Raw genomic sequence first — 24,548 nt, forward strand, 5'->3', positions numbered from 1 at the left:
AAATTGGCGTCACAAAGTTAACCAGTTTTAACTTTTAGTCGTACGGCTAAAAGTGGTATCACCCGAGGGAGTTCACAGGAATCTGGATATTTCCAAATGCAACTTTAGTATCGCCACTCGAGTTACGGATGAGTGGCGTCACTTTAGTTACACGTCGCAATAGTGCATTTGGACACCTGTTGGTAACCCAAATTACAGCATCTGTAGCAAAATCTGTGCTGTCTTTCGTATATAGTATCTTTGGTATTGTTGTTATTTTGTGGTATTATGGCGGATAGCAGTTCAGAAGAATTGTATGATGATGCTATTTGGGTGTTTTATAAAGACAGAGTTAATTGGAAGGATGTTACACCAGTTCCACAAGATGATGGACCACATCCCGTTGTAGCTATATCATATACTGAAAAATGTGCGTGGTATTTCACTGTCAGTCAAAGTAAACATTGTGTGCTAGATAAGATTGTAACTATTATTCTTCCATACTGTAAGGTAGCCAAGGGATGTGTGTCACAATACGAGTGGAAATTATTTTTCAAGCTCTGTGTGCAGTGAATCATTGGTGTATAGTACTGTTGGGAAGGAAACAAACGTAGCACGGCCTAGAATGTTTGCTGTTTTCGGTTAGTGACTTATTGAATGCACGGTAGTTTGTTGACATCATACAGTCTGTATAAAATTTGCCTAGACATGTGCAAATAAGTGGTAGTTTTATTAGAACCGATAACCATCAGATTCATGGCATTCAGCCGCACGAACTAAACCTGAATGATGGGCAGGTGAATATGTTTGTTTGGAAAATATTCCAGATAATTAATAAACTGCGTTCAGGTGCACCATATTTGTACTTGTTTTAAGTTACATGTACGGAGGACGCCTCGAAATTGTTTTATCATGCTCATCTAATTGATTAGTGGTTACCAGCAGCCTGAAAAACACGACGCCGGGCGTTGGTCGAGACCTGTGATGTAACGGAAGACGTGACGAGCGACGTTATAGTGTTATTGGTAGTATATTTATGTGCTCTGTGAGAAGTGGGCGTTTGTAGCAGACGTTTGCTTTGGGTGACGCTGCCTAATGTCTAATTATGCTTCTGGAAAGTTGTTGGTTGTGGTGTTTGTAAAAGGGTATTTTGTGGGAAACGACGGTATGGATCACACTATAAGGTGTGTTATACCACGTGATGGAGTGGGATATTTGCATACATTTTAATGTGTTTATATTACATAAAGAACTCTTTCGGTGACCGCAAACTATAATTTCAATAAAGTGAACTATGGGATTGTTATTAAGTATAGAGAGAGTCATTTGATGTAACAGGGCCCAAGTCAACATAAAAATCTATCTGTGGTAATGTAGTATAATAATCTTATTAAATTACACTCAACTGGAGTCTGAAATATCTTTTGCTTGATAAGTAGATGGAAAGTAAAGTCATATGACATTGTCACCCAGGAGATCCTAAAGGGCAGATTTAGATGCATAATTTCACAGGTTTCTTTTTTTTTCTTTATTTTTCTTGTACTTGTGGCACCTTTCATACACAAAGTGTGTGAGATGTGTATTTAACTGTATCTGGTTAGTGTAGGCGATAGTAAAGGTCCTTTGTAGTGTGGTGTCATGCCTGTGTTGATGATGAGAGAATGGTTAGGATGAAACCTAGTGCTGGCAAATAGCCTACGTCTCTGGAAGAGCACTGAGGGGGCTGACAAGCTTAATATCCTCATCTGATGGACATCTCACGGCCAACAGTTTCACATGCCCTTACATAATGAGACAATGCAGAGAGATTTGGAGTTTAATCCAGGACAGTAGTGCCAAGATTGGTGCCCAGGGAGCTTACAATGCCATAACTCCACCCTTGTGCCTTAAAGGCAAAGGGAAATCGTCCAACATCAAATGGTATACCCAGGCGATGACCCTGCATTAATAATTTTTGTATTCCTGTCTTATTTTAATATTAAAATTATTTCTTGAAATGATGTGATGGGAAAAGTACAAAACAATTTCATTTTGTCCTACTTTATGTAGAAGTTATTTGTTTCAAACATGAAAATGTACTATCCTATGATATATCATTGATGCGCAAGCCAAGGAGTGAAAACCTTTGTCAGTGGTTAATATCAAGAATATAAACTGAAGAGTATCACACCTTGACACACATGCAGTGTTATCAGTTTTAAATGTAAATTCAGTGACAGCACTGTTAATTCAAAGGAAAGTCATTTGTTTATCAATGCCTCATATTAGAACTTTTCCTTTGAAGTGCATAATTATCATTTTGGTTGCAAATTTAACAAAGGAACTCGCGTGAATATCTCTTTTCACCATCCATTTGACCATTGGCCGCCCTTCTGTAATCTTTCCACTGTGTCAATCATTATCTGGAGACCAAGCTGACATAAATGGCCTATGCATTGTCAGACCCATGCCAAAAAAGGGCTGGCAGAAGCATCCGATCCCACGCATCAGCTTTGACCCATGATGTAAGGGTGTTGTCGTGTGTGACGGCGCGGAGCTTGGTTTGTGAGTATGGCGTGTTTGTACATGTCGTCGTGTTGTGGTTTGTTGTGCTCTCTGGTGGTATGTTCAGGGTTTTCGTTTGTGTGGTGTAATAGGCTCAGTTTGCTTTTGCTCATTATCCAAAATTGTTCGAGTGTTGGCTGTGTTTGTAGTGGAATTCGTTTCAGTGAGTTAACGATTTTGTGTGAAGGTTAATTTAGTGTTGTTTGCTGTACATCGTGTGGTAATTTTAGTAAAATTAATCAGTTGTTGTTTTTGTTCAGGAATGGATATGACGGATAAAATTAACAGTGTGCAGGTCAAGGAAAGTGTTCGATCCCAGTGTGTGGCTGTGTATGTTGATATTGGTATCGGGAGATGTTTTTGAGCTATATAGGCCAAGGGAAGTGTTTGACCCTAATTTATGGGATCGGGAGCTGCTGTTGAGCTATATAGGTCAAGGGAAGTGTCCGATTCTAGATGAATTGTGTTTAGTGGTATTTGGGGAGTTTTGTGATGTCGGTTTTTTTCGTCATTTTGTGTGGTTTTGTATGGGGGTGGGTGTCTAAATTTGTTTATATTTAGTTTGCCCCCACCCAAAAACACCCCATTTCCCGCGCTTGCCCCGTTAGTGTCATTAGGCATTTTGTGGAAAGTGTGTGTGTTTGTTTTTCAATGTATTTTGGTCCTCATAATGTGTACGTACCGACTTTATATGCACCATATTGGAATCGTGGTTTATGGTCGTTCCCGCCATATTTGTGACGTCATGGGTCAAAGCATACGGGCGGGATCGGACGCTTCCGTATTTCCCCAAAAAAGTTATTTTTTTCTCTCTCCTAAACTCCCAGCCATCTGGCTCTTCCACTTACATTTTTGCCAAGCCTGGCATATACTGTAAGTTTAAACAAAATCTGTGAAGACGAGTAGGCACAGACTTTTTGTTAGGCTAGTTTTTTTTTTCTAAATTTCTGTGGAGATATGAGGTTGAGTGGTATATTTCGCAATGGTTTCCTGTGAACAGAAATCGTGGCTGAGCTAACTGGATCACAGCAGATATGTTTATCCTTCCCTAATGATCACTGGTCAGTCATCTGAACTGTCACAACTTTCAGTCTACAGTAAAATAACATCTCATTATTATTCGCTTTCAGGGACTAATTTCTATGTCAAACTCAAGATCACTATGACTATTAATTTTCAGAAGACTTGCCTGAACAACAATACACGAGAGAGGCAGAAACAGCACGTTTTGTTGTTTAGTATACAAAGCTGCAGGTGGTAAACGCAATATCTGGTGGTAGCCATCTCAACTGAAACATGACTGTCAGTGCTGAGAGATGTATAAATAAGGTTTTATTTTTTCAAAGAGCTGTTCTCAAGTTACCTGAGTATACTCAGGATTTTAAGTTTCTGTCAAAATAATAAAAGTGAGAATTTAGGACTTTATGTTTAGGGTAATGTGTTCCAACTCTCTTCTTTCCCTAGTCTCAAATGTTGATTATTCTACCTTTCGTCACTGTTTTTCCTCAGCTACCATGAGACCTTGCAGGTCATGAAACGAGTTGATGCATAACCTGTTTATTTTATTTACGTACTTGTTTTACCTTTCAGGATTAGAACCTTCATACATTTTATTTTCAACCACATCTCCTTAGTCAACATAACAGTAAGTAGAGTACGTGAGCAGTATATAATGATGATGATAGTGATGACAATTAATTGCACAAATTAAGGAGAGAAGAAGATAAAGAAAGAATTGGTATTATGCCTGGGTGCAGCGAAGATTCTTGGATCTGGTGTTGCTGTTATGGCGTGATAGATATTTGGCATTTGAGGAGAGGTATTGAGGACACCACTGGCTAGGAAGCTGGTGCATAAAACATAGTGTATGAAAGCCGTGGCACCAATCTGGCCATATCCACAGTGCTGTACATATGAAGGACTGACATAATCAAACAACCAGATATTCCACTCATGTCCTAAGCAAGTGTTCATGGCTAATTCAAGTCATCTGGCATTATCACTATTTTTGCTGTGTTGAGTTACATCACAGTAGTAAATATTTCACAAGACTGGAGACTGACCTAATTTTTGTTTAAATTGAGGTGAAAATGTTCTCTAAGTTTTTTGATTGCACCTAGGGAAGGCAAGAGATTTTCTGCAAGCTGAAACAGTTTGTTGTTCTCAATTTAGATGCTTATCCAAGACATCTTTTACTGTGTTTGATAGTATAATTGGATATCATTAAGGATTGTTAGAGGAGCTGTTTCACCAAACTGTCCATTAATCAACTTTTGATGTAACATGAAGATGATAAGTGGCTCTTTAGCATTCAGTTTAAAATTTTATGTCGATCATGATACTGACTGAAGTTGGTTGCTGATATAGCAGCAGCAATGTCCCTAGGGCTGGTGCGTAGAAATAACTGGCTGTTTTCATTATATAATCAGTGATTACCAGGATGTAGCGCATATGAGATGACATGATATAGATATGCAATGAGAACAGTAATGGACGAAGGCTGTACCCTGGAGGACTCTAGTGTGTGTTTGTTTCCATGATTACTGCTCTGGCCGGCAGACAATTCTTTAATATTTGTTTTTGGACTAGCTGTAGAACTGTGTTGTTTGAGAAAAGCAGCTGTTTCGTTTCTGTAAGCTTGCAGAAATCAAGCAGTGTCAGAATTGTCACTTCATGCCTATGCATGGTGTTGTCAGTCACTTTAATAAAATTGCTGTGCTCTGATGTTTTTGGAGGCCTGACTGATATTGTCAAGGATCTTATTAATTCTAAAGTAGTCCCTCAGTTGCTCATATGATGGTACTGCAGTTAATATGCTCATCAGGCCATACTCGCTTGGTGACCATTGGCTGTTGGTCATTGAAGGATATGGAAAACTAAAAGATGAAGATTGAAGGCATCAGTGAGAACTGGAATTTAATATTGACAGTGTTCTTAATCATACTTGTGGGATTTCATCCGTACCTGCTACTTCAGAACATTACTTTATTTACTGTTGTTGTTGCTGTTGTTGTTGTGGTCTTCAGTCCAGAGACTGGTTTGATGCAGCTCTCCATGCTACTCTGTCCTGTGCAAGCTTCTTCATCTCCAAGTAACTACTGCACCCTACATCCTTCTGAATCTGCTTAGTGTATTCCTCTCTTGGTCTCCCTGTACGATTTTTACCCTCCACACTGACCTTCAATACTAAATTGGTGATCTCTTGATACCTCAGAACATGTCCTACCAACCAATCCTTTCTTTTAGTTACGTGATGTACACATATCATCATCATCATCATCATCATCATCATCATCAGGATTTGCTTCCAGCGAGCCGGTTAGGAACTTTGTGAACGATATGCCTCCATTGGTTTCTGTCCTGGTATAGCTTTTCCCTCTCCACTACATCCCATGTTACTCCTCTCTTCTTGAGATCTTCCTTAACCTGGTCTGTCCACCTCTTTCTAGGCCGCCCAGTTGGTCTTCTTCCTGGTACCTCCGTCTCCAAATACTGGCATGGAGTTTGAGTCGGGTGCATTCGCTTCACACGACCGAACCACTTCAATCTCAAAGCACTTATCCTCTCTTCTGTAGTCAATGTCAACTACAGGTGTCTCCTTACATAATCATTCCTGGCTCTCTCTCTCTTCTAGCTTTTTGTAGAGCTGACCTAAGGAACTTCATTTCACATGCTTGTATTTGACTCTCTTCTCTCTTATTTATGACACAGGCCTCTAGACTATACATCATGATTGGCAGGTGATAAGTTTTATACATGGTCTGTTTGGCTCTTTGAGGGACTTCCTTGTCCCAGATTAGATTTTGTACTTGGTGGAAGAAGCTAGAGCCTTCTGTTATTCTGTTTAAGACTTCTAGTTTGGAACTTCCATCTTGTGATATGATGCTACCCAGATAACTGAAACTTTTCACACATTCAACCATCTCCCCCTCCAGTATGATGTGACATGGTGTGGGTGTCCTGCTCGTCTTCATTGCCACTGTCTTGTTCCTACTCACAGTTAACTTGAATTTTTTAAATTTTGTGTTCCAGTAATCTAGTCTTCTATGAACCTCCATTTTCGTCTCTTCCCAAATGGCGATGTCATCAGCAAAAACAAAAGCGTTGAGATCTTCATTTTCTTCTTGCTTGATTTCTTTCACAATTGTGTCCACAAGTGTAATGAAGAGTAAAGGGGAGAGCGAACTGCCTTGCTGAACAACTCTCTTTGTCTTAAACCATTTTGATCTTCCTCCTCCTACTTGTACACTGCTCTCACAACCATCGTACAGCACCTGGGCTTTTTTAATTAAGGAATCAGGAACATTATGTTTTCTCAAGCATTCCCATATTTTATCCCTTGGTACACTGTCATATGCTTTTTCCAAATCCACGAATACTACTGTCAAGTAATTTCCTTTTTTTTCAATATTTATCCATTAACTACTAGAGGGAGAAAATGAGGTCTATTGTTCCCCTGTTACTTCTGAACCCATGCTGTTGTTCCTCTAATTGGTGTTCTAGAATTTTATGCAATCTTTTTTCTATGACCTTCTTCCATTATCTTACGGCAGTGTGATTCCTCGGTAGTTGGTGCATTTCTTTCTACTACCTATCATGAACAATGGTATTATAATTTCTTTTTTCCATTCATCCGGCACTTTGTTTTATTTCCAATCACCCCCAGCACCTGGTGTAACCATTGTATTCCATGGATTCCTATGGCTTTAATCATATCCGCTGTCAGCTCATCTGCTCCAGCCACCTTCCCACTTTTCATCTGTTTCATGGAATTCTCTGTTTCTAACCAAGAGATTGGATCCTGCCCTTCCTCTAATTCAATGACTTCGGTGTCACTTTCTTGTGCACCTTCCCCATTCACTAAGATTTCAAAATAATTCTTCATCTCTTCTCTGATACCTTCCGTGTCCCTGATAATATCCCCATCCTCTGTTTCAATTGCTTTTATGTCTTCACTATCAGATCTTTTACTTTTCAATAACCCATATAGCAGTTTTCGATTCCCTTTGCTATCCTACTTTAGTTTCTGGGTGAATATTTCCCTACTCTTCTCCTTTTCTTCCTTCACAGTTCTCTTTGCTTGGAGTTTCTTTTGTCAGTATTCCTTCTCCAGTGTTGTCACCTTGTGTTCATCTAAATGTTTTAAGAAAAATGCATTCTGTGGGAAGATGCTGTCCTGTGGCTAACAATTTATCACAACACAGGAACGTATTGCTGTTGAGAAAAGTTGTTTTATTTGTATGTAGGGGCTTGAAAAACAGCATCAATTTTTGATTTTTCTATGCTGAGTCTGTACTGCTGTTTCTGCAGTGCTGCTGGATTTGACACTCTGCATACAACACAGGGACTTCATTTTGCTCTACAGGATTGTATGCATACAAAAATTTAGGTATTGGATTTTGCTTGAATCTTTTATGTGCAGAGTTTCATTTATTAACTATCTAGCATCATTCCATAGTCAGCCAGAGGTATCTTTGCTTTAATACATCACTGAGGGGCGTGTTTTTCACAAAACACACTAAGCCTATGACTGAATTCCCGCACTTTACTGTGTTAAAGTCGGCTCATTGCTTGTATTCTGCTTTTGAACATCTGAAGAGATCTTTTGTACTACTTCAAGGTTAACCAGTATTAAGCTTCTGTAGATTATAAGGTGAGATTTTTCTGTGGTGGTATGATCTCTATCTGCCAGAAATTACGATTTGCCTCATAGTTTGGATGGTCCCTCTTTCACTTTCTTGATTCCCGCATGCTGGTGGCTGTCAGAACATCAATCACTATGTGATTGACCCTTTCTGGGATTTGGTTGGTCAGCAACTTGCTTGTCACTGGTCCTTAGTAGCCCCTATTGCTGCTTTTTGGACTCTCAGGCTGTTCAGAGACTAATTACAACATGTGGGGCTTCACAGTCTATTGAATACCCAAAGCCGGAGAACACACAGTTTTTTAATTGTAATCACCTGTGTGTTGACTAATCTGTGTTTGTCACACTAATATTTATGTTGTAATTTTTACAAACAGTAGTACAACATCCTTCATTGTGCACATGTTCATTGAAATTCATTTCTTTTGCAGTTGTTGATGTTTATAACTACTTTAGAGCAATCCTGAAATCAGGAGAGAAATCAGAGCGAGCCCTGCACCTTACGAAAGATGCACTGGACTTGAATCCTGCAAATTATACTGTTTGGCAGTACAGGTAATTTTTTTTTACTTTGTCGAGATTAGTTTGAAGTCACTGTTAACCTTATGTCTTCCAGGATACACAGTAGGCAGGTAGGTTTGATTTCTTATGGTTGTAATCAGTAACATAGTATGAGATTGTGTTGTACACATGGGGCACATATGTGTTTTGTATGTACTGTATGTGGATTAGATCAGATTAACTTCATGGTTTCTACACCATTTACTTTATACTTTTTACACTATTTGCTGTAATGAGTGAATTGAAGGACTGCTTTGTTTATACATCAGAGAGGAAAGGGACCAGTAAGCAGCAAGGGAAGAAGTGTAATGAATTCTGTGCTTATACATCAATCTGTATATTGAGCAAGCAGTAAAGGAAACAAAAGAAAAATTCTGAGTAGGTATTAAAATTCATGGAGAAGAAGTAAAAACTTTGAGGTTTGCCGATGACATTGTAATTCTGTCAGAGACAGCAAAGGACTTGGAAGAGCAGTTGAACGGAATGGACAGTGTCTTGAAAGGAGGATATAAGATGAACATCAACAAAAGCAAAACGAGGATAATGGAATGTAGTCAAATTAAAACGGGTGATCCTGAGGGAATTAGATTAGGAAATGAGACACTTAAAGTAGTAAAGGAGTTTTGCTATTTAGGGAGTAAAATAACTGATGATGGTCGAAGTAGAGAGGATATAGAATGTAGACTGGCAATGGCAAGGAAATCGTTTCTGAAGAAGAGAAATTTGTTAACATCGAGTATAGATTTAAGTGTCAGGAAGTCATTTCTGAAAGTATTTGTATGGAGAGTAGCCATGTATGGAAGTGAAACATGGATGATAACTGGTTTGGACAAGAAGAGAATAGAAGCTTTCGAAATGTGGTGCTACAGAAGAATGCTGATGATAAGTAACTAATGAGGAGGTATTGAATAGGATTGGGGAGAAGAGAAGTTTGTGGCACAACTTGACTAGAAGAAGGGATCGGTTGGTAGGACGTGTTTTGAGGCATCAAGGGATCACAAATTTAGCATTGGAGGGCAGTGTGGAGGGTAAAAATCGTAGAGGGATACCAAGAGATGAATACACTAAGCAGATTCAGAAGGATGTAGGTTGCAGTAAGTACTGGGAGATGATAAAGCTTGCACAGGATAGAGTAGCATGGAGAGCTGCATCAAACCAGTCTCACGACTGAAGACCACAACAACAACATCAAGTAGCTGTATGCAATGTTGTATTTGCCAAAACAAGTATAGCACCCAACATCCAAGGTAGCAGGAAGTGAACCCCCTGCTACAGATAGGTAGTTGCTGTACAAGGTAGCTGTCTTTTACACTAATAACTGATGTGCTCACAGGGAATTATAACTGAAACACAAGTAATGTGTGCAACACAAAATAAAACAAGTAAGGACAGCTGACAGCAATGATCCCCCTTCAATTTACAAAAAATAATTAACATTTATTAACACAACAAACAATGAAATACTGAGCTTTGAGTGATGAGTGATGCATGACTCTGTAGTTGGAGCTGTAACACTAATCTAATTCTTATCACAGTGAATGAGAACTATCCAATGTAGAGGTTCTCAAACTTCTTTGGTGACAGAACCATTTTGCGATGCTAAATATTTTACAGAGGCCTAAAATGTGCATTGATGTTCATTCTTTAATTATAATCGTTTAATGAAAATAGTACAAAATAGATGCATTATACACTACTGAATTCTACAGCAATGTACAAAACAACACACAATAACACAAAACATAAAATATATGCTGATTGTTTTGTTTCACACAGTTATATTGTTGGGAACGGGAGAAGAACAGACAGAGCCTGTGTGCAAGTTTTGGTTGTTCATCACAAATGCTACACCAAAAATCAAGTGACATAGTTTTGAGTGATGATACCATGCTTGACTAATGTTGGTTCTAAAAAGGAATCATAGTTTTGTTTGACATATGTATGGCTTCTGAAAATTTGGTTCACAGTAATTCTGAACTCACAAATTCATTTTCAGTTTTGTAATCTGCTTTTCAGGGAAACATGTCGGAAAAGGTGCAGGTATATGGTGGAGACGGACTAATTCTTCAGATATTTCATTTGGTAATTCTGCTCTCGCCATAGAACACATTCAGCATTAAAAAGCTTTCTAGTTCTTTTTTGCCAATATAAACAATCCAGAAATCTAATTTCTGCTTTGAAGGCGGTTGTTCTGTTATTAGTATTGAAAACTGTTCTGCTTTCCCTGTAAAGATAAATTTAATTCATTAATTTTTCAAAATATATCTGCCAAAAAGGTTAGTGTGAGCAACCAGGTGACATCTCTCAAATGGTCTTTTAATTTAAAAGAAACATCAGACACAAAAGCTTGTAATTCAGCTCATAGTTTGAATAATCTTGTTAAGGTCTTAGCCTGAGATAGCCATCTAATCTTGGTGTGGAGTAGTAGTGTTTTTTGTCTGCTGCCATAATTGTCACACAATATAGAAAACAATTGGGACTGAAGAGAGTACGATTTAACATGATTGATTGTTTTTACTTCATCACCTAATGCCAATTTTAGATATGGTGGCATCGTCTTTATTGCGAATGCTTGTCTATGTAGGATACAGTGGCTGAAACTACAGTTCGGTGCTTTACTTTTTATTAGTAGTCCTGCTCTTACTTTTTTACCAGTTATTGCCTTGGCCCCATCAGTATGAAAATTGAACAGTCAAACCAATCGAGTTGGTTTATAAAAAAGAGCTTGTTAGTTATGTTAAAAATTTCTTTTCCAGTAGTGTTAGTTGGCAGTGATGGGCACACAAGCAAGTCTTGTTTGAGTGAATGTTATATGGACATCATAAAATTATCAACAAAGTGGCTGGTCCAGAACAAGATAGTTTGTTTGTGTTGAAGACGTCCAACTAGTTCTTGTTTGGTGTAGCCTGCGAAATCATTAATTTGATACAAAGTGGTGTCATTTGAAGGTTGCACTGTAGAAAGATGCTTTGCAGATTTTTCATCAAGCATACACTGTTTTATGTCTGCCATAGATGGTTTTATTAAATTCTCACCATTAGTGTGCATTTTGCCCACTTGTGCAATGCGATAGCTGACCAAATACAATGCCTCCTTTTTTTCATTCACAGTTTGAGCCGCATACTTCAGTTATTTGACTTCTTAACAATAGTTCTTTCTTACATATAAAAAATCCTTCATTCTTGTCTTTGAAATTGGGGTGTACAGTTTCTAAGTTCACTCTGGTCGCAGAAATTGTTAGTGCTGTTGAACAGGTTGCAGCTCGACTTCCGCCAGAATCAGCCGAGGAAATACGTCGTGAAACTTGTCGTGCATTGACGAAATCCAAGCCGATGAAGTCAAATATCAGCAGTAAAGAGAGGGCGGCCATTCGTGATCTGAGGGAGCGCTCTGAAATTGTTGTCTTACCGGCTGACAAAGGCAATGCTACAGTTGTTGTCTCCCATAAGGACTACACTGATAAGATGCAGAGCCTGCTAAATAACGATTCCTACCAGAAGAGCAGCGTTGACCCTACAAAGAAGGTGGAGAAGAAGACGAGGGCGCTTCTCAAGGACGCAGATTTACCGGAGGGTGACACTAAGAAATTGTTACCCCAAGGTCCGGTACCGCCTAGACTATATGGACTCCTGAAGGTTCACAAAGAGGGGTTACCATTACGCCCCATTGTCAGCAACATCAGGGCACCTACATATTTGTTGGCCAAATACCTGACGGGAATATTAAGTCCTTATGTGGGTAAATGCCCTCATCACATCCGTAATTCCGTGGATTTTGTTAAACGCCTTGATAGCTTCAGGTTGGATGAGTCAGATATCATGGTGAGTTTTGACGTCGTTTCCTTGTTTACGAGGGTACCCCTGCGAGAGTCACTAGAATTGATCAGTCAGAAGTTTGACGAGAAGACCACTGAACTTTTTAGGCATGTCTTGACTTCCACGTATTTTCTTTTTAATGGAGAATACTACGAACCACCGGAGGGAGTTGCCATGGGTAGCCCACTCTCACCGGTGGTAGCGAATTTGTGCATGGAGAACTTCGAGGAGGAAGCCCTGTCGTCATCCGTATGGAAACCTACTTGCTTTTTCCGTTACGTGGACGACACGTTCGTCATCTGGCCACATGGTATGGATAAACTCCTTGACTTCCTTAGACATCTAAACTCCATACACCCCAACATCAAATTCACTATGGAGACGGAAACGGAGGGTAAATTACCTTTCCTTGACGTCTTGGTCAAGAGCAGGGCGACGGCACCCTAGGTCATGGGGTGTATCGGAAGACTACGCACACTGATCTGTATTTGCACGCAGACAGCTGCCACCACCCTTCACAGAGGAATGGGGTACTTAAAACTCTAGTACATAGGGCGCGCACTATCTCTGACGCAGAGCGTCTACCCCAGAAATTGGAACATCTGAGAACTGTATTTCGAAAAAACGGGTACTCAGAGTGGCAGATTCAACGTGCTCTCCGCCCAACCACTGCAGCACAACCTGTTGAGATGGATGAAGTCAAGAGGGAGGAGGTAGGCACTGCATTTATTCCATACACAGGCGCACTCTCGGGGAAAATCGCCCGCATTCTGAAGAAACACCGGGTCTGAACTGTGTTTTGTCCTCCAAATAAAACTCGTGCACTGGTGGGGAGCGCCAAAGATGACCTCGGTTTGAGGAAGGCCGGCGTGTACCAGATTCCGTGTCAATGTGGCAAGTCGTATATTGGTCAGACGATGAATACCGTCGAGGATTGATGCCGTGAACACCAGAGGCACACTCGACTGATGTATCCGAGCAAGTCGGCGATCGCTGAACATTGTTTGTCGGAAAATCACGCCATGGAGTTTGACCGCACGAGGATTCTGGTACAGACGTCGAGATACTGGGACAGCGTTGTTAGAGAGGCCATCGAAATTCGCACCAATGACGACCTCATAGACCGTGACTGTGGCTATAATCTTAGCAAGGCTTGGGAACCAGCGATCGGGTTAATTAAGAGTAAATCGAGCAAACGTATAGTTGTGACGACCACGGCGGACAGAGCCATCACACCGACGTCATCTCAGACGCCGTCGCAATCTGTTCCACCGCGCGACCGTGGTGTTGGGTGCGGACGGTGGAGGGAGCGCGCTGCGGGCGGAGGGTATTTAAATCGGCCGCCGCTGCGTCCAAACCCAGTTCCATCCGAGCAGCCATAGCGTACGGATCTCCGTGCCGGCATGTTCACAGGAGCTCAGTCCGTCGGTTCACCTGATGATGGCGATATGTATGATTGCCGAAATATTGTGCCCGTTGGACACTATAGACCGGCAGCATACCCGTGGATATTTTGATTATCAAATACGCCGGGAGAAACTCAAGAATCACAAAAAGCGTCTTGTTTTAAGTAATTTAACCGAACAGTATTCTCTCTATAAAAAAAGTATCCTGAAGACAAAGTAGGATTCTCAAAATTTGCCTCTCTTGGACCAAAACAGTGTATACTTGCAGGATCATCAGGAACACATACCGTATGTGTGTGCATTTACCACCAAAATGTTAAATTGCTTCTAAATCTCCATTTCTGTTAAAGAAACATACCAAGAATAATTTAAATAATGACATGTGATATAAATAACCGAGTTTGTATGCTTCGTTTGTGTGAAAAATGCCCCACCAGTTCATTGCTTCAAACCTACTTGGAAAATGAAATAGAAGACTATGATCCCGATCAGATGGTTCAATACAGTCAATGGGCATCAGCTGATAGAATGACTTTAAGTGTTCAGATCACTTCTCTATCCGAATTCTGTGATGCACTAATTAAAAAATTGGAAAATATACTACACATTCTTTTATTTCTCAATCACAATCTGATTATCTGAAAATGAAGAAGGAAACACTTGGCATAGAATCAGTGTTAATTTTAATGGATTTCAGTGAAAATCTCAATTTTGTTGTTCAAGATGAAGTACAGGGATACCATTGGAACAATGGCAGCTGCATTCTTCACATTGTCCATATGTATTACAAAAAGGACAAACAATTGTATGCAAAAAGTATTTGTTTTGTTTCTGATGATCTATAACATGATGTTGCCTTCTTGTACCAGACTAAGAAGACTGTACTGAATTTTTTAAAGTGTGAATTTCCAGAAATTCGTCCTGTGTATGTTGAATATTTCACTGATGGTTGTGCTGCACAATATAAAAATTGTAAGAATTTCAGAAATATCTGCTACCATGAACACAACTTCAACATAAAGTGCAGCTGGTCCTGTTTTGCTACCAGCCATGGCAAATCTCCCTTTGATGGTATTGGTGACACTGTTAAAAAGACTTGGTTACAAAAACAAGTTTGCAAAGAGTTTATAAAGATCAAGTACTTACAGTGTCACAGGTATTTGAATTCTGTCATGAGAACCTGCAAGGCATTTCAGTTCTCTTTGTTTCAAAAAGTACAAGTCAGACATTATCTTTCTCAGCACTTCACACATGCAAAACCAATTCCTGGAACATGATTTATGCATCACATTGTACGAATATCACCAACCAAGATTGGAGCGAAAAGGCTGAGCTCTGATACTGATTTTAGTATCTTGCATGATTTCTCAGATGCACTTCCGTCACTAATGCCAGAATGCACTGTGCAGCCCAGCTGCTATGTTGCGTGTGCATATGACTCATCTTTGTATTTGGGAATTGTTGAGAAGGTGAATTGTGAAGAAGGAGATGTTACAGTAAGGTTCATGCATCCTCATGAACCATCCCTGTCCGTCTATTGGCCTGTTAATGATATTTGTGATGTTTCTTTCTCTCACATTCTGTGTGAAGTTGGTATCACCACAGCAACTGGCCGTACTTATTCTCTGAGCCAAGAGTCCTCAAAGTTGGTGGAAGAAAAGAGGTTCTCATCCAAAAAAATATTATCTAAGCATCAACGTGTCTCGTCACATGTGTAGTTCCAAATCAACTTGAATGCAGATTACAGCACCAGCATTTTGTGCAGTGTTGACAATATTGGCTTGTTACAAAATACTTAAATATTATAAACAAAATGCTATGTATTTTTACATTGAGTTAATTTGGTTATGGCAGAGGTAAGAAAGTATTCATATGTCATGTAATGTACAAATTGCCCTATATTTTATAATGCGTAATTTTGTTTCATTTGTGTGATCAAACTTTATTATTTGTTGATCACTCTCTAATTTTTTCAGCGTTTTCCAGAGTGTGTGTGTGTATGGGGGGGGGGGGGAGGCAATTACCCAAAACATGTTTTCTAATTTAACAATAAAATTAAATAAAATTAATTTGCAAAAATTTAATTGGACATTTCTAACATGTTTTCAGAAACTACATGTCCGAAAGGATATTCAGGGAAGAAACTGTCAACATATCCGTTTTTGTTTGAAAACTGCAGCCAATATTCAAATTTTTGGCAGTTGGCTTTGAAGTAATACAGTGCATCAAACTTTCAGCAATTGCTACCAACAGAATGTATATACAGTAATAAAAATTGGCAAAGTTCATGATATTAGATACAAAAGCAGTACACAAAATCTCAGTTCACAACTAGATAATGGGTGTCATGGCCTGGATGACTTGACAGGGAATGACCCATTGGGATCCCAGGGGATGAACTTGCTGACAGGCTGGCCAAATTAGCTACAGGAACCTTCCTGTTAAGATCTCCATAAAAACTACATCCGAACAGGTCTTGGAAGGCCCAATGGTACCGACTGGCCGCTGTGTCATCCTCAGACCACAGGCGTCGCTGGATGCAGATACGGAGGGGCATGTGGTAAGCACAACCCTCTCCCGGCTGTTTGTCAGTTTATGATACTGGAGTCACTACTTCTCACTCAAGTAGCTCCTCAGTTTGCCTCACAAGGGCTGAGTGCACCCCGCTTGCCAACAGCACTTGGCAGTCCGGATGGTCACCCATCCAAGTGCTAGCCCAGCCCGACAGTGCTTAACTTCGGTGATCTGACGGGAACCGGTTCTGTTAAGATTGATAGTCTGGATTTGGACCTTGATTGCTATCGTACTGTCGAGTTCTAAGAACTTGGAGTGGCATACTCTGACTTCGGAACAAATGATAGGTGGTAAGGGAACCATCCCCCCCCCCCCCCACCCCCCAGTCCCCCCCCCCCCCACCCCCCCAATGAACCATGGACCTTCTTGCCGTTGGTGGGGAGGCTTGCGTGCATCAGCGATATAGATGGCCGTACCGTAGGCACAACCACAACGGAGGGGTATCTGTTGAGAGGCCAGACAAACATGTGGTTCCTGAAGAGGGGCAGCAGCCTTTTCAGTAGTTGCAGGGGCAACAGTCTGGATGATTGACTGATCTGGCCTTGTAACTCTAACCAAAATGGCCTGGCTGTGCTGGTACTGCGAACGGCTGAAAGCAAGGGGAAACTACAGCCGTAATTTTTCCCGAGGGCATGCAGCTTTACTGTATGGTTAAATGATGATGGCGTCCTCTTGGGTAAAATATTCCGGAGGTAAAATAGTCCCCCATTCGGATCTCCGGGCAGGGACTAGTCAAGAGGACGTCGTTATCAAGAGAAAGAAAACTGGCGTTCTGCAGATCAGAGCGTGGAATGTCAGATCCCTTAATCGGGCAGGTAGGTTAGAAAATATAAAAAGGGAAATGAGTAGGTTAAAGTTAGATATAGTGGGAATTAGTGAAGTTCAGTGGTGGGAGGAACAAGACTTCTGGTCAGGTGAATACAGAGTTATAAATACAAAATCAAATAGGGGTAATGCAGGAGTAGGTTTAATAATGAATAAAAAGATAGGGCTGCGGGTAAGTTACTACAAACAGCATAGTGAACGCATTATTGTGGCCAAGATAGACACGAAGCCCACACCTACTACAGTAGTAAAAGTTTATATGCCAACTAGTTCTGCAGACGATGAAGAAATTGATGAAATGTATGATGAGATAAAAGAAATTATTCAGGTAGTGAAGGTAGACGAAAATTTAATAGTCATGGGTGACTGGAATTCGAGAGTAGGAAAAGGGAGAGAAGGAAACATAGTAGGTGAATATGGCTTGGGGGAAAGAAATGAAAGAGGAAGCCGTTTGGTAGAATTTTACACAGAGCATAACTTAATCATAGCTAACGCTTGGTTCAAGAAACATAAAAGAAGGTTGTGTACATGGAAGAATCCTGGAAATACCAGAAGATATCAGATAGATTATATAATGGTAAGACAGAGATTTAGGAACCAGGTATTAAATTGTAAGACATTTCCAGGGGCAGATGTGGACTCTGACTACAATCTATTGGTTATGAACTGTAGATTAAAACTGAGGAAACTGCAAAACGGTGGGAATTTAAGGAGATGGGATACTGAAAGAACCAGAGGTTGTAGAGAGTTTCAGGGAGAGCATAAGGGAACAATTGACAGGAATGGGGGAAAGAAATACAGTAGAAGAAGAATGGGTAGCTTTGAGGAATGAAATAGTGAAGGCAGCAGAGGATCAAGTAGGTAAAAAGACGAGGGATAGTAGAAATCCTTGGGTAACAGAAGAAATACTGAATTTAATTATTGAAAGGAGAAAATACAAAAATGCAGTAAGTGAAGCAGGCAAAAAGGAATACAAACGTCTCAAAAATGAGATCGACAGGAAGTGCAAAATGGCTAAGCGGGGATGGCTAGAAGCCAAATGTAAGGATGTAGAAGCTTATCTCACTAGGGGTAAGATAGATACTGCTTACAGGAAAATTAAAGAGATCTTTGGAGAAAAGAGAACCACTTGTATGAATATCCAGAGCTCAGGTGGAAACCCAGTTCTAAGCAAAGAAGGGAAAGCAGAAAGGTGGAAGGAATATATAGAGGGTCTATACAAGGGCGATGTTATTGAGGACAATATAATGGAAATGGAAGAGGAGGTAGAAGAAGATGAAATGGGAGATATGATACTGCGTGAAGAGTTTAACAGAGCACTGAAAGACCTGAGTCGAAACAAGGCCCCAGGAGTAGACAACATTCCATTAGAACTACTGACGGCCTTGGGAGAGCCAGTCCTGACAAAACTCTACCATCTGGTGAGCAAGATGTATGAGACAGGCAGAATACCCTCAGACTTCAAGAAGAATATAATAATTCCAATCCCAAAGAAAGCAGGTGCTGACAGATGTGAAAATTACCGAACAATCTGTTTAATAAGTCACGGATGCAAAATACTAACGCGAATTCTTTACAGCTGAATGGAAAAACTGATAGAAGCCGACCTCGGGGAAGATCAGTTTGGATTCTGTAGAAATATTGGAACACGTGAGGCAATACTGACCCTACGACTTACCTTAGAAGCTAGATAAAGGACAGGTAAACCTACGTTTCTAGCATTTGTAGATTTAGAGAAAGCTTTTGAGAATGTTGACTGGAATACTCTCTTTCAAATTCTAAAGGTGTCAGGGGTAAAATACAGGGAACGAAAGGCTATTTACAATTTGTACAGAAACCAGATGGCAGTTATGAGTCGAGGGACATGAAAGGGAAGCAGCAGTTGGGAAGGGAGTGAGACAGGGTTGTAGCCTTTCCCCGATGTTATTCAATCTGTATATTGAGCAAGCAGTAAAGGAAACAAAAGAAAAATTTGGAGTAGGTATTAAAATCCACGGAGAAGAAATAAAGACTTTGAGGTTCAACGATGACATTGTAATTCTGTCAGAGACAGCAAAGGACTTGGAAGAGCAGTTGAACGGAATGGACAGTGTCTTGAAAGGAGGATATAAGATGAACATCAACAAAAGCAAAACGAGGATAATGGAATGTAGTTGAATTAAGTCGGGTGATGCTAAGGGAATTAGATTATGAAATGAGACACTTAAAGTAGTAAAGGAGTTTTGCTATTTAGGGAGCAAAATAACTGATGATGGTCGAAGTAGAGAGGATATAAAATGTAGACTGGCAATGGCAAGGAAAGCGTTTCTGAAGAAGAAAAATTTGTTAACATCGAGTATAGATTTAAGTGTCAGGTAGTCGTTTCTGAAAGTATTTGTATGGAATGTAGCCATGTATGGAAGCAAAACTTGGACGATAAATAGTTTGGACAAGAAGAGAATAGAAGCTTTCGAAATGTGGTGCTACAGAAGAATGCTGAAGATTAGATGGGTAGATCACATAACTAATGAGGAGATATTGAATAGAATTGGGGAGGAGAGGAGTTGGTGGCACAACTTGACAAGAAGAGGGAGACCAAGAGATGAATACACTAAACAGATTCAGAAGGATTTAGGTTGCAGTAAGTACTTGGAGATGAAGAAGCTTGCACAGGATAGAGTAGCATGGAGAGCTGCATCAAACCAGTCTCAGGACTGAAGACCACAACAACAACAAGGGAGACCATGAATTTGTGGAGGTCATCCATGCGGGCCCCTCGCAAGGACTCCGTTGTCCTTTGCCATCTCAGCATCGCTCATACTTGGCTGACTCATGGTCATCTCCTCCATTGCAAGAATCCACTCCACTGTTTTTGTGGTGCCCATTCAGTGGTGGTTCACATTTTGCTGATCTTCACTAATGTAGCCGCCCTGCAGCAGACTCTCTAATCATTCAGACTCGCTACCCCTGGTGTTAGTGGGCAATATGTCAGCAGGTGGATTGGTCTTACAGTTTATTCATGGATGAAGTTTACCATTTTCTCTAAGGGAGAGCTCCTCAGCCTTTTCAGCCAATTGAGGGGTGCGCAGGACACGTTGTTGCCATCTCTGCGCTTAACAGGCTCTGGACTTGGTGGTCTGCTCCAGCCCTTACCCTACCCACTCTTTTGCTCTTCTTCCCCCTTCTCGTTTGTTCTGTTTGACATGGTGTTTTTTCTCTATTTTCCTTTGCTTGTCTTGTACCATCCTATCGACAGTCTTTTCGGAGTATTAGTGGATGGTGTGCCTCTGGTACATGGTGAGGGGTATGCCTCCATCGCATGTTCTGCCTTTGGGGCCTTCTGGCTGCTCTCTGGATGGGAACTTCGCCTTCCTTTCTCCCTTTTTCTTCTTCCTTGTTCCTTTCTCTAGGCTTTGTTGACCTTTGGTAGACCTTGGAGTTTTCTTTGCTAGGGTTTTGTGCACTAGAGCCTTCGTTGGTGTAGAGTTTTGTTGATTTGACTGTTCCAGGTAGGAGCAACTGATGATCTTGTAGTTTGGTCTCTTTAAGCATTAAACCAAGCAACCACAATACACAAATCTCTGATGCTCAAGTATCCTTCCATTTCTTTACCACTGTCATTGGTTACTGAGTCATGCTGCATGCTGGACCTTGCCAGAATATCTGTGGCAGCACCTTTCTTAATAGATAAAATTTTATCAGTTTTTCCTAAAGGAAATTGTAGGTCCCTTTCTATAGCAGAATGCATGTCAACTCTCTAGAGTTGTAAGTATTTCACAGTTATTTCTACCACTACAGTATCCTCATCTGAATACTACTTCAATATTATTTTGTTTGTTCCTTTGTTGATGATTATTACTGTGATGAGTTTCCTTCTTACTTCTTTGTTATTCCAGAGGTTTTATTTTGTATTCAGTATGATACTTTGGCAAATACTAATATTAAAAAAAAAACGTATAAATCACAAAGTATTCTATAATACAATTGGATTGATAAAATATCTACGGAGAAAGTGTTGGCAGAGAACACATGTATAAAATGTATTATGTATGCAAGCTTTTGGAGCCAGTGGCCTCTTCTTCTCACAGAAGGGTTGAAGCGGGAGGAAGAGGGGTGAAGGAAAAAAATTGGTGAAGTTTAGGAAAGGGGGTAGAGTTTGGAAAAGTCAGCCAGGACCTCGAGTCAGGAGAGACTTATTGGATGGGATGAGATGGAAAGACTGATTGTTGTGGACTCACCAGGTGAGATTTGAAAACCTGAGAGCTTAAAAGCAGAAGATAGGGTAATAATGCAAGACAGAGATTACTACTAAAACATCATGCATGAGTTAATAAGAATGAATATCTAAGTGCATTGTACACTGTGTGATCAAAAGTATCCGGACACCCCCAGAAACATATGTTTTTCATATGAGGTGCAGTTTGCTGCTACCTACTGTCAGGTACTCCATACCAGCAACCTCAGTAGTCATTAGACATCATGAGAGAGCAGAATGGGGTGCTCCACAGAACTCTTGGACTTGGAATGTGGCCAGGTGATGGGTGTCACTTGTGTCATACATCTGTACGTGAGGAATGTGGCCAGGTGATGGGTGTCACTTGTGTCATACGTCTGTACGTGACATTTCCACACACCTAAACATCACTAGGTCCACTGTTTCCAATGTGATAGTGAAGTGGAAATTTGAAGGGACACTTACAGCACAAAAGCGTACAGGCCGACCTCATCTGTTGACTGACAAAAACAGCCAACAGTTGAAGTGGGTCGTAGAGTGTAATAGGCAGACATCAATCCAGACCATCACACAGGAATTCCAAACTACATCAGGATCCACTGCAAGTACTATGACAGTTAGGCGGGAGGTGAGAAAACCTGGATTTCATGGTCGAGCAGCAGCTCATAAGCCACACATCACGCCAGTAAATTCCAAATGATGTCTCGCTTTGTGTAAGGAGCGTAAACATTGGACGATTGGACAGTGGAAAAACATTGTGTGGAGTGACAAATCATGGAATACAATGTGGTGATCCGAAGGCAGGGTGTGGGATGGCGAATGCCCAGTGAACGCCATCTGCCAGAGTGAGTAGTGCCAACAGTAAAAGTCGGAGGCTGTGGTGTTATGGTGTGGTCATGTTTTTCACGGAGGTGGCTTGCAACCCGTGTTGTTTTGCGTGGCAGTATCACAGCACAGACCTACATTGATATTTTAAGCACCTTCGTGCTTCCCACTGTTGAAGAGCAATTCGGGGATGTCAATCTTTCGAGCATCTGTTCATAATGCACAATGACCTCAGCAGTTTGGTCATGTAGGAACTTACCCCCCCCCCCCCCCCCCCTGCCACCACACTAAACAAACAAAAGGTAAATAAAAAAATTACAATCACTTAATCTTGGGAAATGTACTTGCCCATGTGAATCTACTACCGTACTTTACAGATTATAAGATGCTATGGGCTGTAAGAATGCACCTTAATTTCCGAGCAATTTAAAAACAAAAAACACTCACCATTTTCATTATTAGATTACCAGACTAAAAATATTTCTTAGTATTTAAAAACTGAACTGACCTTCAAAATCCCTGGAAATCATCATCCGGACTTTCTTCTTCTCCATCTTCTTCTTATTCTTCTTCTTGCTCCTCTTCGTTGTCATCATTGTTCTCTTCATGTATGAGATGGTCTTCACTGCCATTGAGAGCATTTCTTATGTCAGACTTCTTGAAAAATTTAACGATAATGCCTTCTTTCACTTTAGACTATGATTTGGTTTATCCACTGACACGCTTGTTTGATTGTTGGTCGTTTTAAAGCCCTCTTAGGCGTGAATTCATGTCGGGTTTCATCCATCGTCCATCTGTTCCATCCCTCTCTCATATATACTCTAAATGGTTTATTTATCAAGACATCAAGAGGGTACAATTGTGGAGTAAGTCCTCATGAAATAACAGCAAGCTCTGGATTTCTGTGTCTCAGTTTCACTTTCACAGAATTTTTCAAATGACTAATAAAATGATCTAGCCCAAGAAAAGAAATCTTTTTCAATAAATCATCTTTCCTTCTCTCTCATACTCTGTTAATCCATAATTTCATACCAGCCTTGTCCACCCAGCCATTGTCATGTACATGAACATCACCACCTGGCAGTATTTCAGACGGTTTTGACATAGTTTTGCACTTGAAGATGATCATTGGATTAAATTTAGTACCATAAGCACAACCTGAAAGGACAACAGTGTAGTGCATTTTTTCATGTCCACCTGTTTTTATTGTTACAGTTTTAGCATCTTTCATGGCAACAGATCTATTACTTGGCATATCACAGTTTTAGCATCTTTCATGGCAACAGATCTATTACTTGGCATATCAAATGTAAGAGGAGTTTTGTCCATATTCCCTACTTGGCTTATTTCCACACTGGTTTTCTTTCCATATTTAATAATAAAGTGATGAAAAGGTAATATTTACTCTTCATACTCTTGTGGCATTTTGTGAGATATTTTGGTTTTGGTTCACTTGCTAAATCCATGATGCTTCATAAACCTATAGCACCAACCAACTCCACCATTAAAGTCTGTCAAGTTCCACTGTAGTGCTAGCTTATGAACATGTATTTGAATCATTTTTACATTAATTCCAGTGACATTTTGATGGTCTTGAATCCATTTCAATTTTCCATCTTCTAGTTTTGGCCATTTTGTACTTAGTCTTCCTCATTGTTTTCATTTCTTCTTTTGCTAGCCCACCAATTGCGAACGGTTTTTTTTTCTGTCGGTGGAGGGCCAAAATGCTGCTCAGCTGCTCTGTTTCTATGTTCTTTTGCATATGCAATTACTTTCAATTTATAGCCTGCATTGTATGAATACCTTTTAATTTTTTCCTTTACGAAACTAGCTACTAACAGAAATATTGTACTTTTACCGATAACACAAATCACTTTCAATTCACATTCTGTGGTGTAAACTGGAGTGATGCATCATAGGCTAGACAGTGTTCTGGGTTTGTGATGGTGGGGTGGGAGGGAGACAGCATTAGCAAGCTTGTGAATCCCTTCAACTCATGTTCATTGCATCGGTGCCCTGCTGCTGCCAGTCGAATCCAGTGTTGCCAAATAGAGGTATGATTCCGACGACATTGAATATGTGGCCATTTTTCAGATTGTTGGGAGTTTTAAGTCAAACATTGGACATTTTGATATTAATTTTGAGTATAAGATGCACCTGAA

At 40.3% G+C, this 24,548-nt stretch overlaps 1 protein-coding gene across 1 annotated transcript in view; it reads left to right on the plus strand.

The window, feature by feature from the left end:
* The first annotated feature begins 255 nt into the window (after nt 1–255).
* The window catches only part of LOC124622092 (protein farnesyltransferase/geranylgeranyltransferase type-1 subunit alpha), a 60,244-nt gene continuing 35,951 nt past the window's right edge, over nt 256–24,548 (plus strand). The window contains exons 1-2 of the mRNA XM_047147672.1: nt 256–409; nt 8,599–8,722. Coding sequence (XP_047003628.1) covers nt 268–409; nt 8,599–8,722 — 266 coding nt within the window. The 5' untranslated portion in view covers nt 256–267. The remainder of the gene's footprint in view (nt 410–8,598; nt 8,723–24,548) is intronic.

The sequence above is a fragment of the Schistocerca americana genome, chromosome 7 (genome assembly GCF_021461395.2).
Source record: "Schistocerca americana isolate TAMUIC-IGC-003095 chromosome 7, iqSchAmer2.1, whole genome shotgun sequence".
Taxonomy (NCBI): Eukaryota; Metazoa; Arthropoda; class Insecta; order Orthoptera; family Acrididae; genus Schistocerca; species Schistocerca americana.